The sequence below is a fragment of the Neofelis nebulosa genome, chromosome 2 (assembly GCF_028018385.1).
Source record: "Neofelis nebulosa isolate mNeoNeb1 chromosome 2, mNeoNeb1.pri, whole genome shotgun sequence".
In the NCBI taxonomy this organism is placed as follows: Eukaryota; Metazoa; Chordata; class Mammalia; order Carnivora; family Felidae; genus Neofelis; species Neofelis nebulosa.
The window spans coordinates 198,938,148-198,960,469 of NC_080783.1; the positions used below are offsets into that span (position 1 = coordinate 198,938,148).

The window sequence follows — 22,322 nt, forward strand, 5'->3', positions numbered from 1 at the left end:
GGTGTCCCTTCTGCTTTCATTCTTTCTTGTACGCAAAAGAGAAGTTGACATAGACTCCTGTGTGTTCACACCACCTACAAAATGCAGGAGAAAAATCACAATTTTAGTTGGAAAAGATACAACCAATAGGGAAATACTTGTAATCTTGTGAGAGGCCATTTTTGAGACTAAAAGAAGAAAAATAAGTTTAAAAACAAGAATTCTTGAATTGTGCTTGAGTAGTTCACGTTAATTTTCAGTGTCCTTTCTGTGATTTACAGCTATTTTGCCCTGGCGTGATAACACTGAATACATTTATTGAAAACCTGCTGTGTGGTGGGCATTGTGCTAGGCACTCCTCAACAACATCTCTAATCATCACAACCTGAAAATTATTTCCATCATCAGTACAGAAAGAATGAGGCCTAGGGCAGTTCAGTTTGTCCCAGGACACATCGAAGTCGTCTAGTCCAGGACTTCCTGACGCCACTGCTTCTGACCCCACTGCTTAGCTCTCCCTTCTGCCCACCCGCCATTCCCCCCACCCCTGCCCCCATCTCAGATTAACAGACCAGCTCTGTCTGTCCTTGTTTCCCTCAGAGAATGAACCCACGAGGCATTCTAGGCACCGACTGCTTATAACTGTTCATCTTCAAGTAAACGTAAGCTTACTGAATGCCAGACCAAGATGTGTCTTTTGACACGATCTTGCTAGATTAGAAAATAACAGATTAGGGCCTGAAGAGAAAAGTGTGTGGGAAACGGCTTTGACCAGGTTGTAACCCAGGTCTGCCAGGCAGATGTATAGAGACAGAATTGAAATTACGCTGAGAAACCCAGAATCCAGATTTGGAAAGCCGAGATTGATTTCAGTGACGGCAAAGTTGAGTTATTCCCCCATTATCGCTGTGGTATGGGTTATAAATTGGAAAGGCAAACCTTTATTATCAAGGAGGAGAGCAAATATTTTGCTTTCTGATTTTTGATTCTGTTCCTCTGAGAACTTCAACTCTCCAGGTGCTTCTTTTATGCTCAAAAGCAGCGATTACTGTCTCAAACTTCTGTCTTTCTTGTCTGACTAGTAGTAGCTGAAGTGAAAACATACTTAGAGGAAATAAGGGGGACATTTTAGTGAGTAAAGCTGATGACCAAAATGAAGAATGATGGAATTCCAGTGGAATTTCACTTTGTAACTGACCCTGGTCGCTAATGCTTTGCTCTTGGGCAAAACTGTACTGGTTTTGCTTAAATGGTACTTTGCATTTCTTTGGTCACAGCCGGTTTAAAGTTCTCATATTGGTTTAGGGCCAGTGATGTATACATTTCTGTGAAGCATGGAGTGTTTTGTGAAGTCACTTTAATGATATTATTAAGTTTTGTTAAAATTAACTGAGGATAGGAGGTTTTATTTCCCTTCCAGTAATGGGGAAATTGGCTGTTCTGTCTTCCCAAGATCTTGGAATAGGTTAATGTTGTGGTTGGGAAGATTTTGCTTGTTTTTTCTTTCTGGTGATGAAAATGTTTTGGTTAACACGGTCTTCTGTACGAAGGAGGTGAGTTTTGCCTCTAGCATTCCATGGCTGGGGTCTGAGTTCATGCCCCAGCTTGAGTAACTTTGTACAGCCAGTTAGTACACATGTAGGCAAAGGAGTGTGTTAGTAGTTGTAGGTACATTCTTTTTAAAAAGGAGTCTTCTTAGCAAGTATTTAACTAATAGGTCTAATATTACTCCCCTTTCCCCTGCCCCCCATAAAATCTTGGCATAGGTTAAATGGATAATTCTAGATATTTAAGCTGAGCCTCTATTGTGGTGGGTTGATCTGTGGCCCCTCCTGGCCTTAGGCCTCTCTGTGACTTTTACCAAATATACAGTAGTGCTCTGACCACAGTCTGTGTAGTCAGAACACTGCGAGTAAAGCCCTCCAGAGCACATGAGCATCTGCAGTACCTTGTCTGAAAGAAAGTGTTGACTGCTGTACTTTCATCCTTTATGAATTCTTTAAAAGCATCTATTATTTTTAATTTGCAGCAGCTCTTGCCAGGTAAAAAGTTTTGGGAAACAGATGAATCCAGCAAAGATGGACCAAAAGGAATATTCCTGGGTGATCAATGGCGAGACAGTGCCTGGGGAACATCAGGTAATCTAGATCTAGCATCTGTACTGTGATTTATGCCTGTCTTAGAGCTCCTTTCCTCAGCAATTGGCAAGTCATGAATTTCACATCAGTGACATAAGCATGTCAAGCAATGTCCTGTCCTTTAGTATAATTGCCATGAAGGAGCTTATATGATGTAATTTATTAAAACATAATTAACACAAAATCAAATCTTCAATATTTTATTGAAGTGCTAGCCACAGGGGAGTGGTCTGTTTGAAATGACCGTAATTTCAGCTATAACTTCTTGTTCTGTACTGCTGTCAACATACTCGGAATTAGAAAATCCATGCCTGCCATTTGAAGTTCATGTTTCTTTTTCCTCCCCTTGCCCCCCTGTGTACTGTGTATGGGATGATCTATTTGTAAATGTGGTTGGGGCCAAATCAAGTTACTGGGCACGGATGCTCTTCTGACAGACTACCCCTGAAGAGGGATGGGGAGGACCTGTAGAGGCACACACTGACAGCAGAAAGAAATAACAGAGGATAGGGAGGAAGGAGACGGAAATCCCAAAAAGCCAACGTGCTGTGTTACAGCGCAATGTAAAAATGGAACCTCGGATGACAGTGAGTCATCAGAAAATATCAAATTATGTTGTTGGTTTTAAAAAGGGCAGTAAAATCACATTTTGTTTCAGTAATATTACTAATAAAATATATTAAAAAGAAATTCTGCTACTTGAAAGGGGTAAACAATTTATCCACTATACCTAGGTAAACCAGTTATGTGAACTGCTGTATTGTTCTGCTGTCCTGGATATATGAGGAGTGTGTTCCGTTTTCCTTAGTTTATGTAGAATTTATACTTAGGGAAAAACACAATAGGAGGTTTTGGCTCACCTGACCATGGCAGGCTTCCTGATTCCCAGTCATTGGTTTATCCATGAGACATCACTCATAATTTGTTTGAGCCTCTGGCTGCACTGTATCATGCTTGTGTATCTTTTTTGTAGATCATTCAGTTTCCCAGCCAATCATGGTGCAGAGAAGACCTGGTCAGAGTTTCCATGTGAACAGTGAGGTCAATTCTGTACTGTCCCCACGGTCGGAGAGTGGGGGACTAGGCGTTAGCATGGTGGAGTATGTGTTGAGCTCATCCCCGGGCGATTCCTGTCTAAGAAAAGGAGGATTTGTAAGTTGGCTTGAGGAACTTGTTCCTATATCTCTCTTTTTTTCCCCCCCTAAAGCAAAACATGCCTGTTTAGTTTCCTTAGATATTCACAGCACTAATTACAGTGTATTTTAAAACACTTTTATTGCAATTCGATGTCTGCAAACACAGTAGGAGATGTACACTGAACTTTTTAAAAACAGAGACATGATGTTTTTTTGGGGGATACATTGATAATGATGTGAGGTAGAACCGAAATCTAGTTCTCAGTTCCTTGGTCTATCAGAAGACATTTTTGGTTTAAAACAAACAGACAGACAGACAAACAAACAAAGTAAAAACAGAAGGAATTAAAATAAGAAAGCTGAAGCTGGGAATAGATCCGAGAGCAGCGATTTGCCAAAACCCAGAAATCTTTAAAGTGGACCAGATATGTAGGACCATTCTTATTTTGCTAGCTAGGCTTTAATTATGGTATGGTCTTTGGCCCTCTTTGAACAGCTTTGCCTCTTGTACCTTGCCTGTCAGGACATTAGAATGTCTGTTAGTTCCAGATCTGCACACTTTTGTGGGGGCAGGGGTGGGGGGAGGGGATTGATCATCGTTTGACCTCTGTGATGCTCAGTTGTTGCCAAAGCAGTTCCTCTGTCTATAGCCTCTTCCCCTTTACGTCTTAGGCAGTCTTTCTCAAGCATCTTTGGTAGCCTTTCTTTCTCAAAACTGGTTCTTTCTTGTCATCAACTTTCTAGATCTAGAAGTCTTACCTTGAATTTCCATTTGAGTCTTCCTCAAATGTGTTCTGTGACTGGTTTTATATTCCGTGTCACAGCCAGGAAGGTCATGAAAGGCAGCCTGAATCTGTTTTCCCTCCTTTCCTTCTGACTCGACTTGCTTTGTATGTTTTCAGAATCCTTTCTCTGTGAAGTCTTTTTTGGCTAATACTGTTTTTGGCAGTCTTATAAAAGACCTTCTTTTCCCCAAATCCTGTTAATAATTTTGCCTCCATAACGATCTCACTTTACCTTACAGCATTTATGATCAGTATTTTTATTGCCATGTATCTGTTGCTGGGTATCAGAGGCTTGGTCCTCTTTTCCTCATTCCACTTGAAACTTCTTTAGAGTAGTAGGGTATCATTTTTGGTGAAGCTTCCTTATGTGTCAAGTACAATTCTTCAGTATGTTAGTGGACATGAAATGAATGATTGTTGACGTGGTTGGTGTGAAGAGAACAGGTGACATTTAAAGTACCCAGAATCCACGTGGAGTTAGCTTTATTCTAGGCATGTCAAAGACGATGCTTCAGCTAACATTGACACTTGCCATGTGGCTGGAGCTCTTAATTCTACAGAAAACCCAGAAAAAATGAACTCCTGTAAGAGGATGTTCTGGATTTCTCCCAGCTTCACACCTAGAAATTTGATGTGAGGAATTTAGCCAGAAGAGGATCTTTTATTTTTATAAAAACCCTTAGGGTGATGAAGGGACTAAACTGCGGCTTTTGTCTTGAGTCTTGAGTCCTGGTCATTCCAAAGCTGACCCGATCGCTTCTGGGTCTTTTGACCTTGCAAAGACATAGGTCAGGTTTAGTGGCTTGTGGATCAGGTAGGAAAAGCCTTCTTTATTTGAACCTTCCCAAGAGACTACTTGGGAAAAATAAGATCTACCCTTGAATGTGAGGAATGGGTTTGGGCAAAATGATCGTTTCCTTCTTGTCCCGTGGGAAGGATGGTGTTACTTCTTCTCTTCGTTCACCTATCCCCGGTTCACCTCTTCTTCTGCCCTCACACTTTCCCTGTCTCACGAGCACAGATTTCCCAGGAAGCGTTGCCTGCTAATTTCTGTGTATAACTTTTATTTAGTTATTTATCGTAGGAGAAAGGTTGGTATTGCGCATAGATAAGTTGTTAGTGTGGTGAACTGGATCCTGTATGCCTCCTGCCATAAATTCTCTATCATGTGTGTGCCCAGTTTCTAATTCTTGGGTATTAGCCAGGAGGCACATGCCTGGGTTACTGTAAAGTTTGGAAGCAGGTAGAAAAATAATTGGAATCAGGAGACAGATAAAACACTGGGACTGAATTACTGCGATTTTTGCCTGCTTCTCTCTTTTAAGCATTTATTCCCTCCGTTAATCTCATGACAAAGCAGTATCTTCTGCATCATTGTCTTGTGTTGGATTTTGTGAAGGTGGCTTCCATCCTGAGTTGTCTTGAGAGATTGGTAATTTTCAGCCATGGTACAGTATTGTCACCAGAGGAGTTTAAGACCTCAGGATATAGAGGTCAGAAAATTGAACTCTCAGATAATTTACTGAGCCTCTGAGATTTGCATAAAGATAGATAAAACTTCTCCAGATGTGTTTCAACTTCTTCTCAGAAAAAACTGATTGTGGGTAATGAAATACTATCCCGTATTTGACTTGAGTCAAGGGTGATACAGAGGACCGATCAGTGACATCAGGCTACCACATTGTATATCCAGTCTCTTGGTGAATGGAGGCCCGAGAAGCAGTGAACTACTTTTATGAGCTTCATGACCTGGCTTTGCTCTGCCTGTTCGTTAGACGACATTCGACCAAAGCTCTGGTAATGGAAACCTGAGTCACTTTTCGGTTGTCATAGAATGCATGCAAAAAGGTGAACCTTTTTTCTTTTTTCTTTTTTCTTTTTTCTTTTTCCTCCTCTTCTTCTTCTTCTTCTTCTTTTTTTTTTTAATTTCATCTGTCATTGAAAGTGTTGAGTTCAGAGAAGAGCTGCTTTGTAGACAATTATTCTGAGTGGTAGTTGGTGGCTTATGGGTCAGAGCACTCAGATATTTTTACTTTTTGGGTGACCGGACCTCCAGTAGGCCGTGGGGAGACTCCATTTTAATTCTAAGAGCTGAAAACCTCATCTTTGATGGCATAATAAATGTAGACCTCAAAGCAGGTACCAAGGGGCTATTTCTGGATACTGACAACAGATAACCCAGACTCTGACTAACTTTTTGCTAAGGGTAGTTTAGAACTAAAGTAATCTACTCATTCTACAGTGGTTTTCCATTTTCAGTAAGTTTGTTTCTTGGTTACAGCTTGAATGAAGGTATTTAACTCTTTGTCTAACTTGCCTGAGCTTTCTGAAGTTCATCTTGATTGTACAGATGGACTCAGTTGAGTAGTTTTGGCTTCTGTACTTTCAGGCTGACGGTAAGAATCCCACAGCAGTATTTTATTCTTAGCACCCACTGTAAAATTTTGGTAGTATTCCACGTATGAATCAAAAACCAGGGTAGCAGGTTTCAGGATAATAGGGAAACTCAGAATACCAGTTAAGTCAGAGACGAGTCTTTTCGTATCCTTTATTTTATTCACCCCTGGAATAAGACGGCCTTCCTCCCCTGCGTCCCCCCAAGAGCATCGTTCAGAGTGGTTACAAAATCATACGTGACTACCGTATTGTGAGGCTACTGTGTGAAATATCCCATCGAAGGACCTCGCCGTTGGCCTTTGAAATACCAGCTGATCTTCAAATAGATTGAAGCCTAGCTAGTCAGCAGAGTGGGTTATAATTTCTACATTTCTGGTTTATGGTGCCTAGGGAAATGAGAAGACTACTTAAACTTCAGCTGAGGTGAAGACCACCTCAACCTTGCAGAAGAAAGATCTTTAGGAAAAAATACCTTGGGGCCGGCCTTTCTACTTGTATGTAGAGACTGGCGGCTTTCTGACCTGGAGGACGTGTGCACGCTCATGGCAGTTCCTTTGGGTCACAAAACTTATAACTGGCTTTTCTAGTGTTCACTGCATTTGTTTTAGGTAACCAGTGCTACTTAATTGATTTTGTTTAAAAATTGTGTGTAGTGTAATGCAGTTAGAAGTCAGGGGTTTGAATTTCAACTGAACCTTAATTTTCTCATCTGCAAAATGGAGTAATTAAAAACCCACAAAGTCTCATTTGTATGGATGTGTAATCTATATGAAGATGCTTTGTAAACCTTACAGAATCTTGCTCCACCAAGTCCACGGGCCAGTAGCATTCTCACGACCTGGGACCTTACCCCAGACCTACCCCAGACCTATGGAATCAAAACCTGCTTATTAATTGACAGGATCCTCAGGTGATTTGCATGCACACTAAAGTTTGACAAATGCGTAATTTTCTTGGAGGATTAAATTACCAGGAGGCCATGGATCAAATCCAGAAAGGCAGACACAGAATCTGAAGCAGGCTCTGGGCTCTAAGCTGTCAGCACAGAGCCCGACGCGGGGCTCAAACCCATGAACAGCGAGATCATGACCTGAGCCGAAGTCGGATGCTTAACCGACTGAGCCACCCAGGCGCCCCTGGTGGAGCCCCTTTAGATTTGAACTTCTCTTGAACAGGAAATCTGCATGCTCTACTATCAATGTCAAGCTTTTAAATACGGACTAGATAAAAAGTTAAAAAACCGACAGCCACCTTTTAGAAAATGGTTTTGTTGTGTTTTCATCTCTGTAATAACAACAAATACCATTCTGCATGGTCAAGATAATATGTTTTTTCCCCCCTCCTGGATCTGGTGGCTACTACGCAGAGAATACTCTTCTTACCTTTTTGCACACCAGGAATTAGGTGATCACATGCGCAGTGTATATTCTGTGTTCCACTGTTTCTAAAGTGTACACCTCCCCACCTTATTCATTTTGAAATTGGAACGCAACTTGAAAATGATAGTGTATCACAGTTTAATTGCCAGTATTTCCTTGTTAGCACATAAAATGATGGTATGTTTTATAAATCGATTTGATGAAACGTAGTAGTTGGTGGTGGCTCGATTCTGCATACGTATCTCAAGAAAATCCGTGGTACAAAGGGTCTAATGATTAGAGCCATAAGTTTTTTCCCAGGGGATGGGGAAACATAAGATGTCTAGGACTTTTGAAGCTTTGGGAGGTGGGGGTGGATGTGTCTGAAAAAGGCACTGGGAAAAAGATGTGAAAATGGAATAAAGTACTTTGAAGAATTTTTTTTTGAAAGAGTCGCACTTTTATGTATTGCCTTATTTAATCATTGAAACAACCATTTGAGGTAGATACTGTTGTCCCTGTGAGTTTATAGATGCAAAAAAATGAGGCTTAGAAGGAAAGTGGTAGGGCCTGGCTTCAAACTTTGTTCTAATTTCGGATATGCAGAATGCTCTTTTTTGGAAAGAAGGGCGGAACATTACTAATCTCATTGAATGTGATTTGCCCCATGGAGCGTTGTGGAACGATCACTGCAGTAAGAGAAGAAATTAAATTCTCATTTCTCTGACTTATTCAGAATTAATAGGTATTCTCCTGAAATATTCCTCCTGTTATGTGAGGCTTTTGACAAAGCTGAGCCATAAATGGATGGATTCTGATCTGCACGACATAAAGTTCTTCTCTCTGCCTGCTCTTCTGTCAGTTCTTTATCTACTAGTGGAACACAGTCTTCCGCCTCTGTGTGGGCGGGGGATCTCAGAACCCTTCTTGGCCGCACTCTTGAGATTTTGATTGGGCTTGGCTACGTGCATTTTGAGCACTCATTGAATCCTATATTTGAATACTACAGGTTTAAGTTAACATTCATTCAAAGGAAGCCCACAATAAAAGGATGCTATTAATCCTTCTTTGTTTTTTCGTTTATTTAGATAATAGACTTTTTCGGTACTATTATGTGACCAAAACAGCCAAACAAAAACCCTGCCTTTATGATGCTTATGTTGGACTTAATTACAGTGGTTCTCATTTGTGAGTGCTTATTAGAGTTGCTGGAGGAGAAGCTTTTTATAATACTTGTGGGAGCTTCTGCAGACCAATTAAATCAGAATCTCTGGGTGAGAGCCCAGACACTTGTAAATTTTAAAAAGATTGTGATGTTCAACGTTAGCCATACAGCCACTGCACTGTGAAAATGAGTGTCCCTGGGAGGGCTAGATTGGCTATATACTTATATTAGAGTTAAACCGCTTAATTGGGGCATTTAAGAGTTTTAATCTTGATATCATGAATAATGTTACTTAAGAAATACCATCCCAGTGAATAGCTTTTACTAATTATCATAGTACTGTAGTGTAAAATGATTTATACTTCACAGACCTTTTGCATATGCATCATTTTATAACTGTTCTGTTATAATAAAATTATCCCTGTTCTGTAGATGAGAAAATGAAGACTCGGTTTTCATGACCTGTCCAAAGTCCTGTGACCAGTTAAGTGTTAGCAGTCGAGATAGAATGTAGGTTTTGTGCAATCTGGATTAGTCTGTCCTTCCTTCCTTCCTTCCTTCCTTCCTTCCTTCCTTCCTTCCTTCCTTCCTTCCTTCCTTCCTTCCTTCCTTCCTTCCTTCCTTCCTCTGCATTACTTCTTCCTTCTCTTCCCCTTCCCCATCCCCTTCCCCTTCCCCTTCCCCATCCCCTTCCCCTTCCTTTCCTGAGAGAGGGCCTTGCGAGCTGAGGAGAGGGGCAGAGAGAGAAAGAATCTTAAGTAGGCTCCACGCTCAGCACAGAGCCCACTGTGGGGCTTGATCCCACGACCCTGGACCATGACCTGAGCTGAAATCAACCTACTGAGGACATTCGACCTACTGAGCCATCCAGGTGCTCCTGGATTAGATCTTTCTTAAAGACCATATAGCTATGAATATACCCTTATCTTAAATATTAATTAAAAATCTCATAAAATGTACCATCCCATTTCTACCCCTGTTTTACTCTCTCTAGAGTGTTTATATTCCTAAGAGAACATTTTTATGATCCTGAACCCTGTATTCTCTTTTAATAGCAGACTTTTGACAAAAAGTCTTCCCACTTGTGCTCTTGGTATCATTCAGAAATCAGACTTGTGAGCCATTTTTATTTAGGGCTATCGTTGATTTACTGAACTTTTTCTCTTGAGTAAACTTTTTTTTTTTTTTAAGTTCACTTATATGTTTTGAGAGAGAACACGAGCAGGGGAGGGGCAGAGGGAGAGGGAGAGAGAAAGAATCCCAAGCAGCCCCCTCGCTGTCAATGTGGAGCCTGATGTGGGGCTTGAACCCAAGATCATGACCTGAGCCGAAACCAAGAGTTGGACACTTAACCGACTGAGCCACCCAGGTGTTCCTTGAGTAAACTTTTTACTGAAATGTGACCCAAGTGCTAAAAAGCATATAAGTCATATATGTTCATCTTTATGTGTTTCTATAAAACGAATACACCCAGTGACCATCCAGATCAAGGAATAGAAGCCTCTCTTGGGTCCCCCACCTTCAAATCGAAGGAACCTACTATTCTGAGGAATTAATAGCCTAATCAGAGCAGAAAACCAGGTATCTATAATTTATATGAATAGACTGTACAATATTGTTGAGAAATGGCCCATTCTAGGGATTCCTTTGAAAATCTAGCCCTTGGCAATATAATCGAGTAAGTTAAGTATCAGTGACTGTTTTCAGGCCCTGGCAGTTGGCTTAGAGATAGGCCCAACAGCTTCTCAGCAAGCCCTTCTAAAGTGTCACCGAGGAAAGAAAATGCAGAGTTGATTTGGTGAGAGCGAATCTCTCGTCACCAGGTTTCTTGCTTTTTGGTGAAACTTGCCACTACTTCTTTATCCCATTTTCTCCCTATTTGGCCACCAGACCTTTGAGCTGCAGGTGAGACATTGGAGCCGAACTGTTCCTTCTGAGCCAGGAACTTGATTTGTAGATTTCTGGAAGATTACTTAGTTGTGTCAGTGGGATCATCCTTCTAATACTCTTGTTTTTGGACATTAATGGTGTCACCTACAGGTAGAGTTTGTTATCCAGACCGTGTCACTATCTCCTGGACTCTTACGATAAAGACAGTGGGAAGGTCCTTCTTATGGTAGTAGTAGTTCAGTTTTGCAGGACTTTTTGGTCATTTCAGTTTCCTTCGTCATACTTTTTTTAACTTCTGCCAGGCACTGTATTCAGTACTGGGGATAGGAAAATGAATACATGGTTTCTGTCAGTTTGACCTTTGCAGTAGGAGGGAAGTATTGTTTCTGGACATTTTGGAAGATGTGTCTTTAGAATCCTATCGTATTCCCATCCCTGCTCTGGGATCTCCCTGTGGCACTTAATTGGCTGTTGTTCGTTCGCTCCTTTTGAACCTGTAACAGTCTTACACTTCGAAGATTCTCCTGTGAAAGTCCCATCTCGGTGGCTGCCAAAACGGTAGTTTACCGTCTTGATGCCACATGAGTATGAAGTTGTATATCCTTTCTATGTTCCTTCTTGTGTTCCTTGGTTCATATTAGCCGTTGAAATGTTTTTCTGTGTCTTGAACCGAGAATGAATTTGAAAGTCAAATGGGCTGTGACTGGCAGGTGAAAGCTCTAAGAATGTCGGGATTCGTGAGTTATCCTCTCTGGGCCAGAGTTCTCCAGGAACTCGCCTGAGAGCGTGTGTGTATTTTGCATTCGTGGGTCTTGCCTGTTCACAACAGAACGTCTGCTGCTCCGGCCTCCATTATTGACACACCCCCACCCCCAAAATGTGGTTGTGATGACTGGAAATGCTGTAAAGCAGCTCCTCTTTTTCTCATTGGCTCTTGCCTTTTGCCAGGAGCTTTAATTTGGGCCAGGTGTATTTGTTTCTTCCTTTGACTAGAAGTCGGTGGTGAGGACAACAAGCAAGGTTGCCTCTCCAGTTTTATAAAAGGAAAGGTTACTTACCGTTCGGTAAGATTCTGCAAAGCTCTGTGAACCATGTCAAGTCACTCTACCAAATCTTCATTTCCTTTTGGAAATCAAGGCACATTTGCTTTCTATGTCCTGGTCTTAATTTAGGATTGTTGATAAGAGGAGACAGACTTAATTCCCTTAGAAGATAAGGCATCGGTGTGCGTGACACCAAGACAGTTCTTTTAGGTCCAGTCTTCCAGTCTTTATAGCTTGAAACACTGCTCCCTCATAGTCTTATAATCTGCTGTGGGACAGCAGAGGGTGAGACAACAGATGAGCACTTCTCAGAGTACTTTCTTTTGGTGAAAGACTTTCACACTTAGATTGAACATGTTTTGAAGGATTAAAACAAAAAAATGAAGTGAAGGATGATTGGTGAATTATCGATGCAGTAAGCCCTGAGAACTATTGTGGAGCGGAGGGGGTAGTGGTGCACATTGATTGGCAGGGCACATGTCCCGAGTTAAAGGGTAAGGTGATTGAATTGGACTGATGTCAGACCACACTTAGCACAGTATTCAGAAGCGAGGGAGTTTACACAGGCAGTGGCATAGCAGGAAATTCTTTTCGTAGGCGCAACACCTTCTAACTAGACTGTGAGCTGCCACACCTGGGGCTTATTAGGAGTCATCCTGTTTTATGGAATTAGAATTGGAAGTCGAGAAGTGGGACCAAGAGATGTAAAATTGTGGCTGGGCTTTGGGTAGAAAAGAGAAAACGGGATGGTGGGGCACTGGACATGGTAAGACCGTTCTAAACTCTGTAACATAATTGTATGTCTGTCTCCCCCATTTGGCAAGACTTTCTGCAGTGTTCCTGCCTCTATGTTGTCTGTTAATTAGATTGTACTGTCTTGAAAGGGCCCGGACACTATCCTGTTGTAATTAGCATCTAGTGTAGTCTGGTGTCCACAGTGGTTGCCCGCTATTATTAGTTGATGATGATTAGTGAAGCTGAAGCTATTTTTTAAACAGGGCCCAAGGGATGCAGACAGTGATGAAAACGACAAAGGTGAAAAGAAGAACAAGGGTACCTTTGATGGAGATAAGCTAGGAGATTTGAAGGAGGAGGGTGATGTGATGGACAAGACCAATGGTTTACCAGTGCAGAATGGGATTGACGCAGACGTCAAAGATTTTAGGTTTGTATGTTTTACACTTCTGATTTTTGAATGGGGGCTGTGGGCTTTTGTTTTGATTAGCTTTATTTTGATTTTAGTTTTCTTTTTCCTTCCTTAACTGTCCTTTTTGAGAATTGGGTCTAGTGTAGGCCATACCACAAAGATTCTAAATTTACTGGTAAAGTGGAACTTTTAAGAGCTGTCAATGCCTGGTGCTTTGCCAGAACAGGTTTTTTGCATTCGCATAGGACTCTATTATTTGCAGAAGGATTCTATCCTTATCATTGCAGTGGTTCACAAATAACAAAATCACCTGGGTGGGGCGGGGTTGGTGGGGGGGGGGAGTGGTGGGTTCCTTGGGACTTTCCCCAAGTTTCTCCCAAATCACTATCTTGGGAGTAACCGTGGTCACTAATGGAAGTGTGTCCTAGCTCTCTGGCTTGTTAGTGTGGAGGGAAGCGGTTGAGAACTTACGCATTAGATCATTTGAGACTCATAAACTCCCTTTGAGGTAGGTGGGTCAGTGTCATCTCCCTCATTTTGAAGACCCAGAGATGTAGCTTATATGACTTGTTCTTAATTGTATCCCTTCCATGGATGCCTCTCATTCCATCTCTGGTCATGATTGATTTGTAGGTTTTACCCTGTAATTTAATGTACACGCTATTCAGATAATATTGTATATCTGTCTTGTACATTTGGCAGTATTCTTCACTTACATAGGTAACCTTTAGTGGTGGTGCATCCTTTTCAAAATCCTTAGTGATTGATGTACAGGTAGAGAATTTAATTTTGAATAATTTTAATGTTAGTCTAAAGCTAATGTATGTGTGTCTAAATACACACACATCTATCTCTGATCCTAATTTCTACCACAGCCAGAATTAAAATTCATTTTGGACCATCGTTTGTAGAACACGATTCAGTTGTTTAGTATTCCTAATCTAATTTTTTAATCTTGTGAGTGTAAAGAATTATAGTCTTTGGAGGAAGTTTGAGGCACAGAGTAATAACCACTTACCTAAGGTCTTTCGGGTGAAGTGGATAGCCTTTCTCTCCTGATTCTCAGGCAGCCTGTAGCAAGGTTTGGTATAGTTGACTTCTGGCCGGGTGGTGGTAGGGCATGTGCGTGAGAGGGAACACACAGTAGCTTTAATTCGTACCAGCTATAGGGTTTCTTTTAGGGATGAAGGGCACAGAATGTACTCACTGGCTATGCTCCCCTTACTAGAATGTAATGTTGTTTTATATTAGTCTGATTCAGAATAACACGGTCCTCAATCCTTTTATATAGGGAGACCATGTATCCTGGGCCACCCAAGACACTACCCGTTTATACCATGTCTGGAATATTTATTAATAGTGCCCTTTTCTTGCTCTTAGGAGTATCCTGGTTTGGATGATAAATTATACCCTCGTATTACAATTCTTAGAATTGTCTCCTCAGCAGGGGCATATCCTAGATAATGAATTTATCGTGTACTGTTTTGTAATGGTTTGCTTCTTCTGGTTGCTTAGAAGGGGAAAATGGGAGACAGTCTTAGCACTGATGAGTAGTACCCAGATAATGCTTAAAATTTTTTTTCACCTATAAAAAAGTTTTTTTAATAGAATTGTTCTCATTTATGGAATTTCCCCCTAGAAGCTACTTTTTCCGTTGGGTCTCTGTTTAAAGAGTAGGTGTTGTTTTTGGGGGGGGGGCATGGTTTACTACCCACATTTTGGGTCTTGTTTTCATGGATGCCACAGGTAGCGTTTTTTTCCAGTTCATTCATTATTCCTCAAATCTGGGCCCTTTGGTTAAAGGGATTTTAAATTCTTAGTGGTTAATGTGAATTTACGGGGTGGGTTGTGGTGGGAAGACAAGGAATAGAAGGGTCGTTTTATGGGATATGACACGTAAATACCGTAAAGTGTCTCTGGTTGTTTTGTAGAAATAGTGTTAAGTGCTATTGACAGTAAACTGCTCAAGGACCTTGTCCTTAAACTTGGGTTGCTGTAGTGTCCCTCCCCCGCTCAAAATAAGGTTTAATGCCCTTTACTTTCTCTGTTTAGCCGTACCCCTGGTAATTGCCAGAACTCTGCTAATGAAGTGGATCTTCTGGGTCCAAACCAGAATGGTTCTGAGGGCTTAGCCCAGCTGACCAGCACCAATGGTGCCAAGCCTGTGGAGGATTTCTCCAACATGGAGTCCCAGAGTGTCCCTTTGGACCCCATGGAACATGTGGGCATGGAGCCTCTGCAGTTTGATTATTCAGGCACGCAGGTACCTGTGGACTCAGCAGCAGCAACTGTGGGACTTTTTGACTACAATTCTCAACAACAGGTACTGTGTGTGTCTCTGTCACTCTCTCTACTCCCCTCCAGCCAACGCGTGATTCACGTGACTTAAGAATGGGGCGGGGGGGTGGGGGGTGGGAGGAGGGTGGCATTATTTCAGGCTACCGATAGGCAGCCCTCCTTACCCCGACGGTGACGTGGGCCCACAAAAGCCTCTGTATCTTCCCCGCAAGAAGCCGATTCCCATGCTGAGATTATTGGCAAGAGATCACTCTGCTCCACATGTCCTTCCTTTGGCTCCTCTGTCCCACCAAGGCCTGGCGAGTGGGTGAGGTAGTGGCGCCTCTCGTGACACAACCCTCTCGGATGCTGAAACTAGTCTCTCTGAAGATTAATGTAACTGTGATGCCGTTGGTTTGTTTTGTTTTTAAAATAGTAAACTCTGTTACCTGCTGCTGGCAGGAGTCCAGTGCCAGGTCATCGTATTAGTCATGTCTTTTAATTAAGTGAGCAACTATAGATGACAGACATACCTGCTGCCGTTCACCAGAGTTTAAAATAAGATTGGGGGAAAACACAAATCACTCCGTGTAAAATCTACAGTGAAATGACTTGGCTCTTTCTTTTCTTCATAATTCCTTAGAAAATACTGTATGTGTGCCTTCTGGGTTTGAACGCACGGTGTGACTAACTCTGGGGTTTACTGATCCTTCTGTTCAATTAAAAAACAAAAAGCCACTAACTGTCTAAATTATAAAAGGGGGTAGGTGGCTTCCCCATCTTGTCAGGTACCACAAGTTCTCTCTTGTGGCTGGAAGCACTTTGACGGGCCGTGAATTTCTGATATTCATTAGTTTTGGACTGGAGCATAAATACAAACCTCTAGGCTTGAAAGGTTAAATTTTCATTTCGAAGTTTCGAAATTCTACATCTGTAGGGGAAATTGGCTTATGCATGTGGTCTTTGGAGATCAGTGTATCATACTGTCCCTTTGTTATTGTCACAAATAGTTGATTTTAAATGAATTTTGATTGATAGACAACTGGATAATAAAGTTAATCATATGAAGTTTACAAAAGGAAATCCCTTTAAGGGATGATGTGATACATGTGCTCTGCTCGTATCAGATGGAACTATTGGGTTTAATTAACACACTCTTTTTTCCGGAGAGAGTGAGCTGTTAAGTGTCCACCACTCTCCCTGTGGTTCCCAATAAATACGCCACCTCTTCGTAAGAATGACTCTTTGTGCTTTTTCTCTTCTTTCACTCTTTGACCCTTTCACAGTGGCTCCTCAAAACAGCCGTTTTGAGTGAAGCCAGAAATTGCTGAATTCAGGTGCTGAAGGTAGATTAGACTTAAAATCTGTGCCACATCAGCAAATGTAGGGGGACACTGCTACCACATAGACCTCAGCTGGCTCAGCTTAGGAGAGGAGTGTAGTTCCGTGTCTAAATTGAGGTTTGTGAGTGTAAGCTACTTCTAATCAGAGTTCTTTAACTTGTTATGTCAAGAAGTTTTATCTGAATCTTCCTTTTACTCTTGTCTTCTTTGGTCTGAACTTCCCCAGCATCCGTTACAACTCTGGCCAGTTTTGGTGCTTAGCTTCCCATTCCCCATCTAATTCAGTCTGACCCTCTGCTTGTGAAGGAAAATCTGATGCTCTTTGATTTAATTGTTTTTTGCTTCATAATCAGAGTTGGGATTCTCTTTCGATGTATTGATCTCTGGTTTCGAACTAATTTGACCGACGTTTTAAGAGGCTGGATAATTATTAGAACTTGAATAGATGATGTCCGTTTGCAAACTTCTAAGCAGTTAACATGATTCCATTAAAGATAGCACCCACTCAGATTTATGAAACCTGGGATGCCTTTACACTTCCCATTTCAGTAATTTTGAAAGTGAACGTTACTGTTTTGAAAATGAAACTGTTGTTGGCTTTTGGCTTCCCGTGCATGTCTTGGTTGCGGCAACATAGAGGCATATTGTTCCATAGGTGAACCACCATCATGTGATGTGGTCATGGTTGTTTTATCCCACGGGCCCACAGTCCCTACTTTTCTGCATAGATTTTTTTACACAGTCTTGTAGCGGGCGCCCTAATAGCATGCCCTGGAACTGTTGGGCCAGGACTCCTCTAACTATTTTCAAGACCCTTACCCTCCTCCAAATGTCTCCTGCATAGAGGCAGGACGAGCTGTTAAGAAGATAGGATCTCTTTTCTGCTGGAAATTGGTGTTTGATCTTCTGTTTTATCCCTCCAATATTTATTGTTATTTTTTAAAATTTTTTAACATTTATTTATTTTTGAGAGACAGAGTGAGCAGGGGAGGTGCAGAGAGAGAGAGACAGAGAGAGAGACACTGAATCTGAAGCAGGCTCCAGGCTCCGAGCTGTCAGCCCAGAGCCCAACGCGGGGCTCGAACCCACGAACCGTGAGATCATGACCTGAGCTGAAGTCAGATGCTTAACCGACTGAGCCACCCAGGCGCCCCGAATATTTCTTACTCTTACTTTCCATTACATTTCATTCCTGTTTCCCTTTCTGCTAATTTATTTTTATTTATTCTTAAAAATTGTTAATGTTTATTTATTTTTGTTAGAGAACAAGCAGAGGAGGGGCAGAGAGAGGGAGACACAGAATCTGAAGGTGGCTCTGAGCTGTGAGTGCAAAGCCCACTGTGGGGCTTGAACCCACAAACTGTAAGATCATGACCTGAACCAAAGTTGGAGGCTCAACTGACTGAGCCTCCACTAATTTAAATTGTTGTCATTCTTGAAGGTCCAGTGCTGCTAACTTTCTTGGTTTCCAGATCAGTAAGTTGTATTATCTGTCTCCTTTGAACTCGGTGGTGCTCTGTGCTTCCCTGAAGAAAAAGAATCATGATGTTCTGCCTTGTGTTATGATTTCTTGTTTCATAGTCCTTACTAGGTTGTAAACTCCTTGAAGATAAGCCCTGGGTCTTGTTCTTCTGTGTCTTCTGATTGGCTTTAGCAGACCAGGTTTTCAGGAAACTTCTCTCATATCCCTATTATAGTGTCTCAGAATATCCCCCATATTATATATACTTCCCCAAACTAAAATCTGGAACTAGCCTTCTGAGAGATCTGGAGGCCCCTCTTTGAGGCCCTGCTTGTATTCTAATAAGCGAGTCCTTTAGATCTAGCCCATTAAGCTTGTGCCTCATGTACGTAACTAGACCTTTATCATACCTAGGAAATTACCTCCTTTTTAGGGTCACAGCCCTGTGTTGCCATCTGATCAGAAAACGTACGTAATTCTTCTGCAGTCTAGTTTTGTGGATAACTTCAGGGAGATCGCAGATTTGTGGATTGTGGATTATGACTTTCTTTTCTCGTTTTTTTGTTCTCGCTTGTAGTGGAGCGTATCTTTCATGAATGAGATGGGCTCCCCCCACCCACAGCTCTCCATTTAGTTGTTGTGACTCATTTGGTCATTTAAATAGTGCAGGGAAGTACTCGATGACAAGTCTAGGTCATGCCAGTGTCCTAGAAGCTTAGACAAGGGAGAGCATACTCTATTCTGGGGAAGGAAGGACTTATGGAAGAGGTAGATCTTGAGCTGTACCTTGCAAGACTTGTTTATATTAGGAAAAGAATGAAAATTCCATGGGAGGAAATAGTAAAACATAAAGGCTTAATACTAGAAATTAACAGGTACATGTTTAGTAGATAATGTAGTCATCCAAGGAGGTGGGTGAAGTTGAAAAAAAGTGACTTGTGAGATTGCATAGTGTTGTGTTCTCTTACCTGCTTTGCTGTGCTGCCTTATTGACAACGACAAGATATTTCTAAGAAGGAATGACTTAATTATCACGGTTTAGTTTTTTGTATTGAGTGTTGGTTCAGTAGCAGTTTTAGACCTTCTTTTACCTGTATTAATCTTAATTATTGACGATCGTGTCCTTCTAGGAAGCTGGGTACTGCTTGTAGTGAACAGAGCTGGTGCTCATAGTAAGACCATGATACGTGGAACCATGTGGGGCAGTTGAGGAACTGTACATGCTAAATTGGTTGGTCAGGAATGCTGTCAGACCAGGGGAGGGCTCCATGGAGATCAAGGTTGTATACCCCTAACTTGAAAGGTGCGGTGTGTATTGCCATAATTAAAAGAGCAGAGGTATGGAGACGAGATGGGTGTGGTGTGGTCATAGGCTGCCAACAGGAGAAGGTATACTTACGGGGAACAGCAGATGGGTGGTTCATTTGGCGAGTCCAGGTCTCAGAGGCCTTGAGAACCAGGCCTGAGTCCCAGACAGTATTGATGATTGTGAGGTTTGAACCAGAGATCTGCTGTAATACATGTTTTTCCACACATTCTGCTCTTTTATGTTGGCTTTCTTAAATGGGGATCAGAGGCTGTCTTTAGTTTTGAGTTCCTTTATTTGTGATTTTGTGATGGGATCTGGCTTGGAAATTGACAAAATAAACAATTCTTTCTTGTGTCCTATTTTCTTTTATTCCCGACTTGGATTTGGTGTGTAAATTGGTTTCATAAAACTGTTAGTATCAGCTTCTATGGAGATACATAGTAGAGAACAGCCTGAAGATATAGGAAAGGTAATTTTTGTTCAGTTCATTACACACTTAATGGTACTTAGGGGTACTTTGGGTTTTGGATAGTTAAGTTACTTGTCTAGTCATTGTAAATCATAAACTTAACCTAAGGTTTATTCAGAGCAAGTATTCCTTTTTTTGTGCCATGAACCCCTTAGCAGTTAGATGAGATCTGTGGGCTGAATTGTGTGAGTGATATGTAGTATAGATAGGTTTACAAAGGAACCAGTGATACAGAAATAGTTACAGAAATACTTAACAAATTCAAGATGTATCTGCTTTATCATACGATGCATGCAGCAGAAATATGTACTAGTTTTCATGATGAGCATGAACGCCGCTGTGAGATATCTAGTGGTCGTAAAGGAGCATGAAACGTATTTGACTTCTGTTGATGATGAAGTCACACAAGTGTATTGCTCATGTTAATATGGTTTGTTGCCTGTGGTCATAATTGAAGGACATGGTAAATTTCATGAACATGAGGATAATTTTACCTATCCCAAGTACAGAGATCTGGGATTTAAGTACCCCTAATGTAGGGTGGTTTGAAATGTTCATTGATATCTCTGGAATATTCTCCCTTTTTCCCCTCACTTTTCCCTCATTGTCTTCTCTTTAATCCTATGTGAACAATCAACATTATAACCAGTGACCAGTTAATTGTAATGTGTTTGTACCATTTTGTGTTATGATACTTGAGCGAACTTGTTTATTTTAATGAAGAGCCATACAAGTATTTATATTTCCCTAAGTATATTTTAGAAACTTATTGCTAGGTTACATTATCTTTTAATGCTGTGTAGCAGAAACCAAAGCCAGGATCACATCATTATAGATCAACCAGATTAATTGCTGATGTTCTTTATTTAGAATTCAGTTAATCTAAAAGTAGCCTAATGCAGTATGTTTTACAAAATTGTATACTGATGTGCTAAAACCCTTAACCTGTTAAGCATGAATTTTACTTTAAAAGTGTTTAATTTCTGTCCAAATGTGTATTTAAATTTCTAGTGAGTTGACATACAGTGCAATATTGGGCTCAGGAGTAAAATTTAGTGAGTCATCACTTCCTTAGAACACCCAGTGCTCCATACGTCGCCCTCCTTAATACTCATCACCCATTTAGCCCACCTCCCACCCCCTTCCCTCCAGCAACCTCCAGTTTGTTTTCTATCATGAAGAGTCTCTTGTGGTTTGCTTCCTGGTAAGCATGAATTTCAGCAAAGAAACCATACTCTGAAAATCATAATTGAAGTACAGATTTGTTCCTTTACAGCCCTAGGCGCAAGGGGGAGGAAGCTGGCACGCATTGCTTTTAAAAGTGCCATACTGATTAGATGTCATCTTCTGAAGCCAAGTTTGTGCATAGTTTTCATACAGGTCTTTAATATTCTCAGCTTTCCTTTCAGTTCACAAGTGAGGAAGACTATTTTTCATTGTTGTGTGTAGTCCCTGGTAAACACTGCCTTTCGCTGGCAGGCTGACCAGTTGAAGCTTGCCTTTATTCTTCACTGAAATTTTATATGAGTTTTCTCGAAAGATACTTACTGACTTGGTGGAAGGACGTTTTGTTTTTTCCACCTTGTTTAGAGATTATTTTGGGCTCCGATTTTTCATCTGCTAAGGAAATGTGAAGAAGGTTTTCTTAAAAAATTCAGCATATGTAGTTGTTTAACCAGAAGTCATTGTCGATCATCGTTGTTGTTCAGATAACCTGGTTGAAAATGGGCTCTGATCTGCAAGCTTCGGACGGTAGCAGACTTTCACATATTTTATGTACTACAGCCTGGCTCCCGTGATAAACCTCTTTTCTTAAAAGAGAAATAGTCCCACCGTTGATGTAACACCTTCAGTGTTTGGAATCTCCTTTCTCTGTGAACGCTTACAACAGCCCCATGGGGTAGAGCAAGCATTAGGTTTTTACAGGGAAGAAAATTAAGACCTCATGAGGCTGAGTTGCTGCAGGTCATGAGACCACAAGTTATGCGAACATCTCTGCCCTGGTGTGTAGCTCTGGGCTGTGTCGTTCCTGGATCCAGTACTGGAAACACAAAGCCTTTTGACCCGTGGGCTTGCCTCACCTTCCCATTCTGTGCATTCGTGGTTTTCTCTGCATGGAGTCTATGCTAACGCATTCTTCGACAACAAGGCAAAAAAGGTTTTTCTTCCTTCCCGTCACCTTTGTGAGCTGTTGACAGCAGTTGGTGCTCATGAGCTCAATGGGATTTTGACTTTCGCATTCACTCTGAAGAGTCTTGACCTCTGCTTTCCTCGTCCTGGGCTGCCTTGTCGGGAGGAGGAGCTGTTCGAGGTGCCTCACAGAAGGGGTGTCTGTATGGGGGTGCTCTTGCCATTCGTCAGGGAGAACATACATCAAGGACTGTTCCAAGTGCGTTACACGTGTTTATTTTAATACTTGGGGCA

At 41.5% G+C, this 22,322-nt stretch overlaps 1 protein-coding gene across 22 annotated transcripts in view; it reads left to right on the plus strand.

The window, feature by feature from the left end:
- Positions 1 to 22,322, plus strand: part of PUM1 (pumilio RNA binding family member 1) — a 134,409-nt gene that overhangs the window by 57,713 nt on the left and 54,374 nt on the right. For 9 of the 22 annotated variants that reach the window (XM_058718304.1, XM_058718305.1, XM_058718295.1 and 6 more), the window contains exons 4-7: positions 2,009 to 2,117; positions 3,091 to 3,269; positions 12,890 to 13,056; positions 15,091 to 15,361. The exons of 4 other annotated variants lie outside the window; for them this stretch is intronic. In XM_058718304.1, the coding sequence (XP_058574287.1) occupies positions 2,009 to 2,117; positions 3,091 to 3,269; positions 12,890 to 13,056; positions 15,091 to 15,361 (726 nt within the window). The remainder of the gene's footprint in view (positions 1 to 2,008; positions 2,118 to 3,090; positions 3,270 to 12,889; positions 13,057 to 15,090; positions 15,362 to 22,322) is intronic. 9 more of the 22 variants (XM_058718308.1, XM_058718310.1, XM_058718311.1 and 6 more) reach the window with 5 other exon arrangements.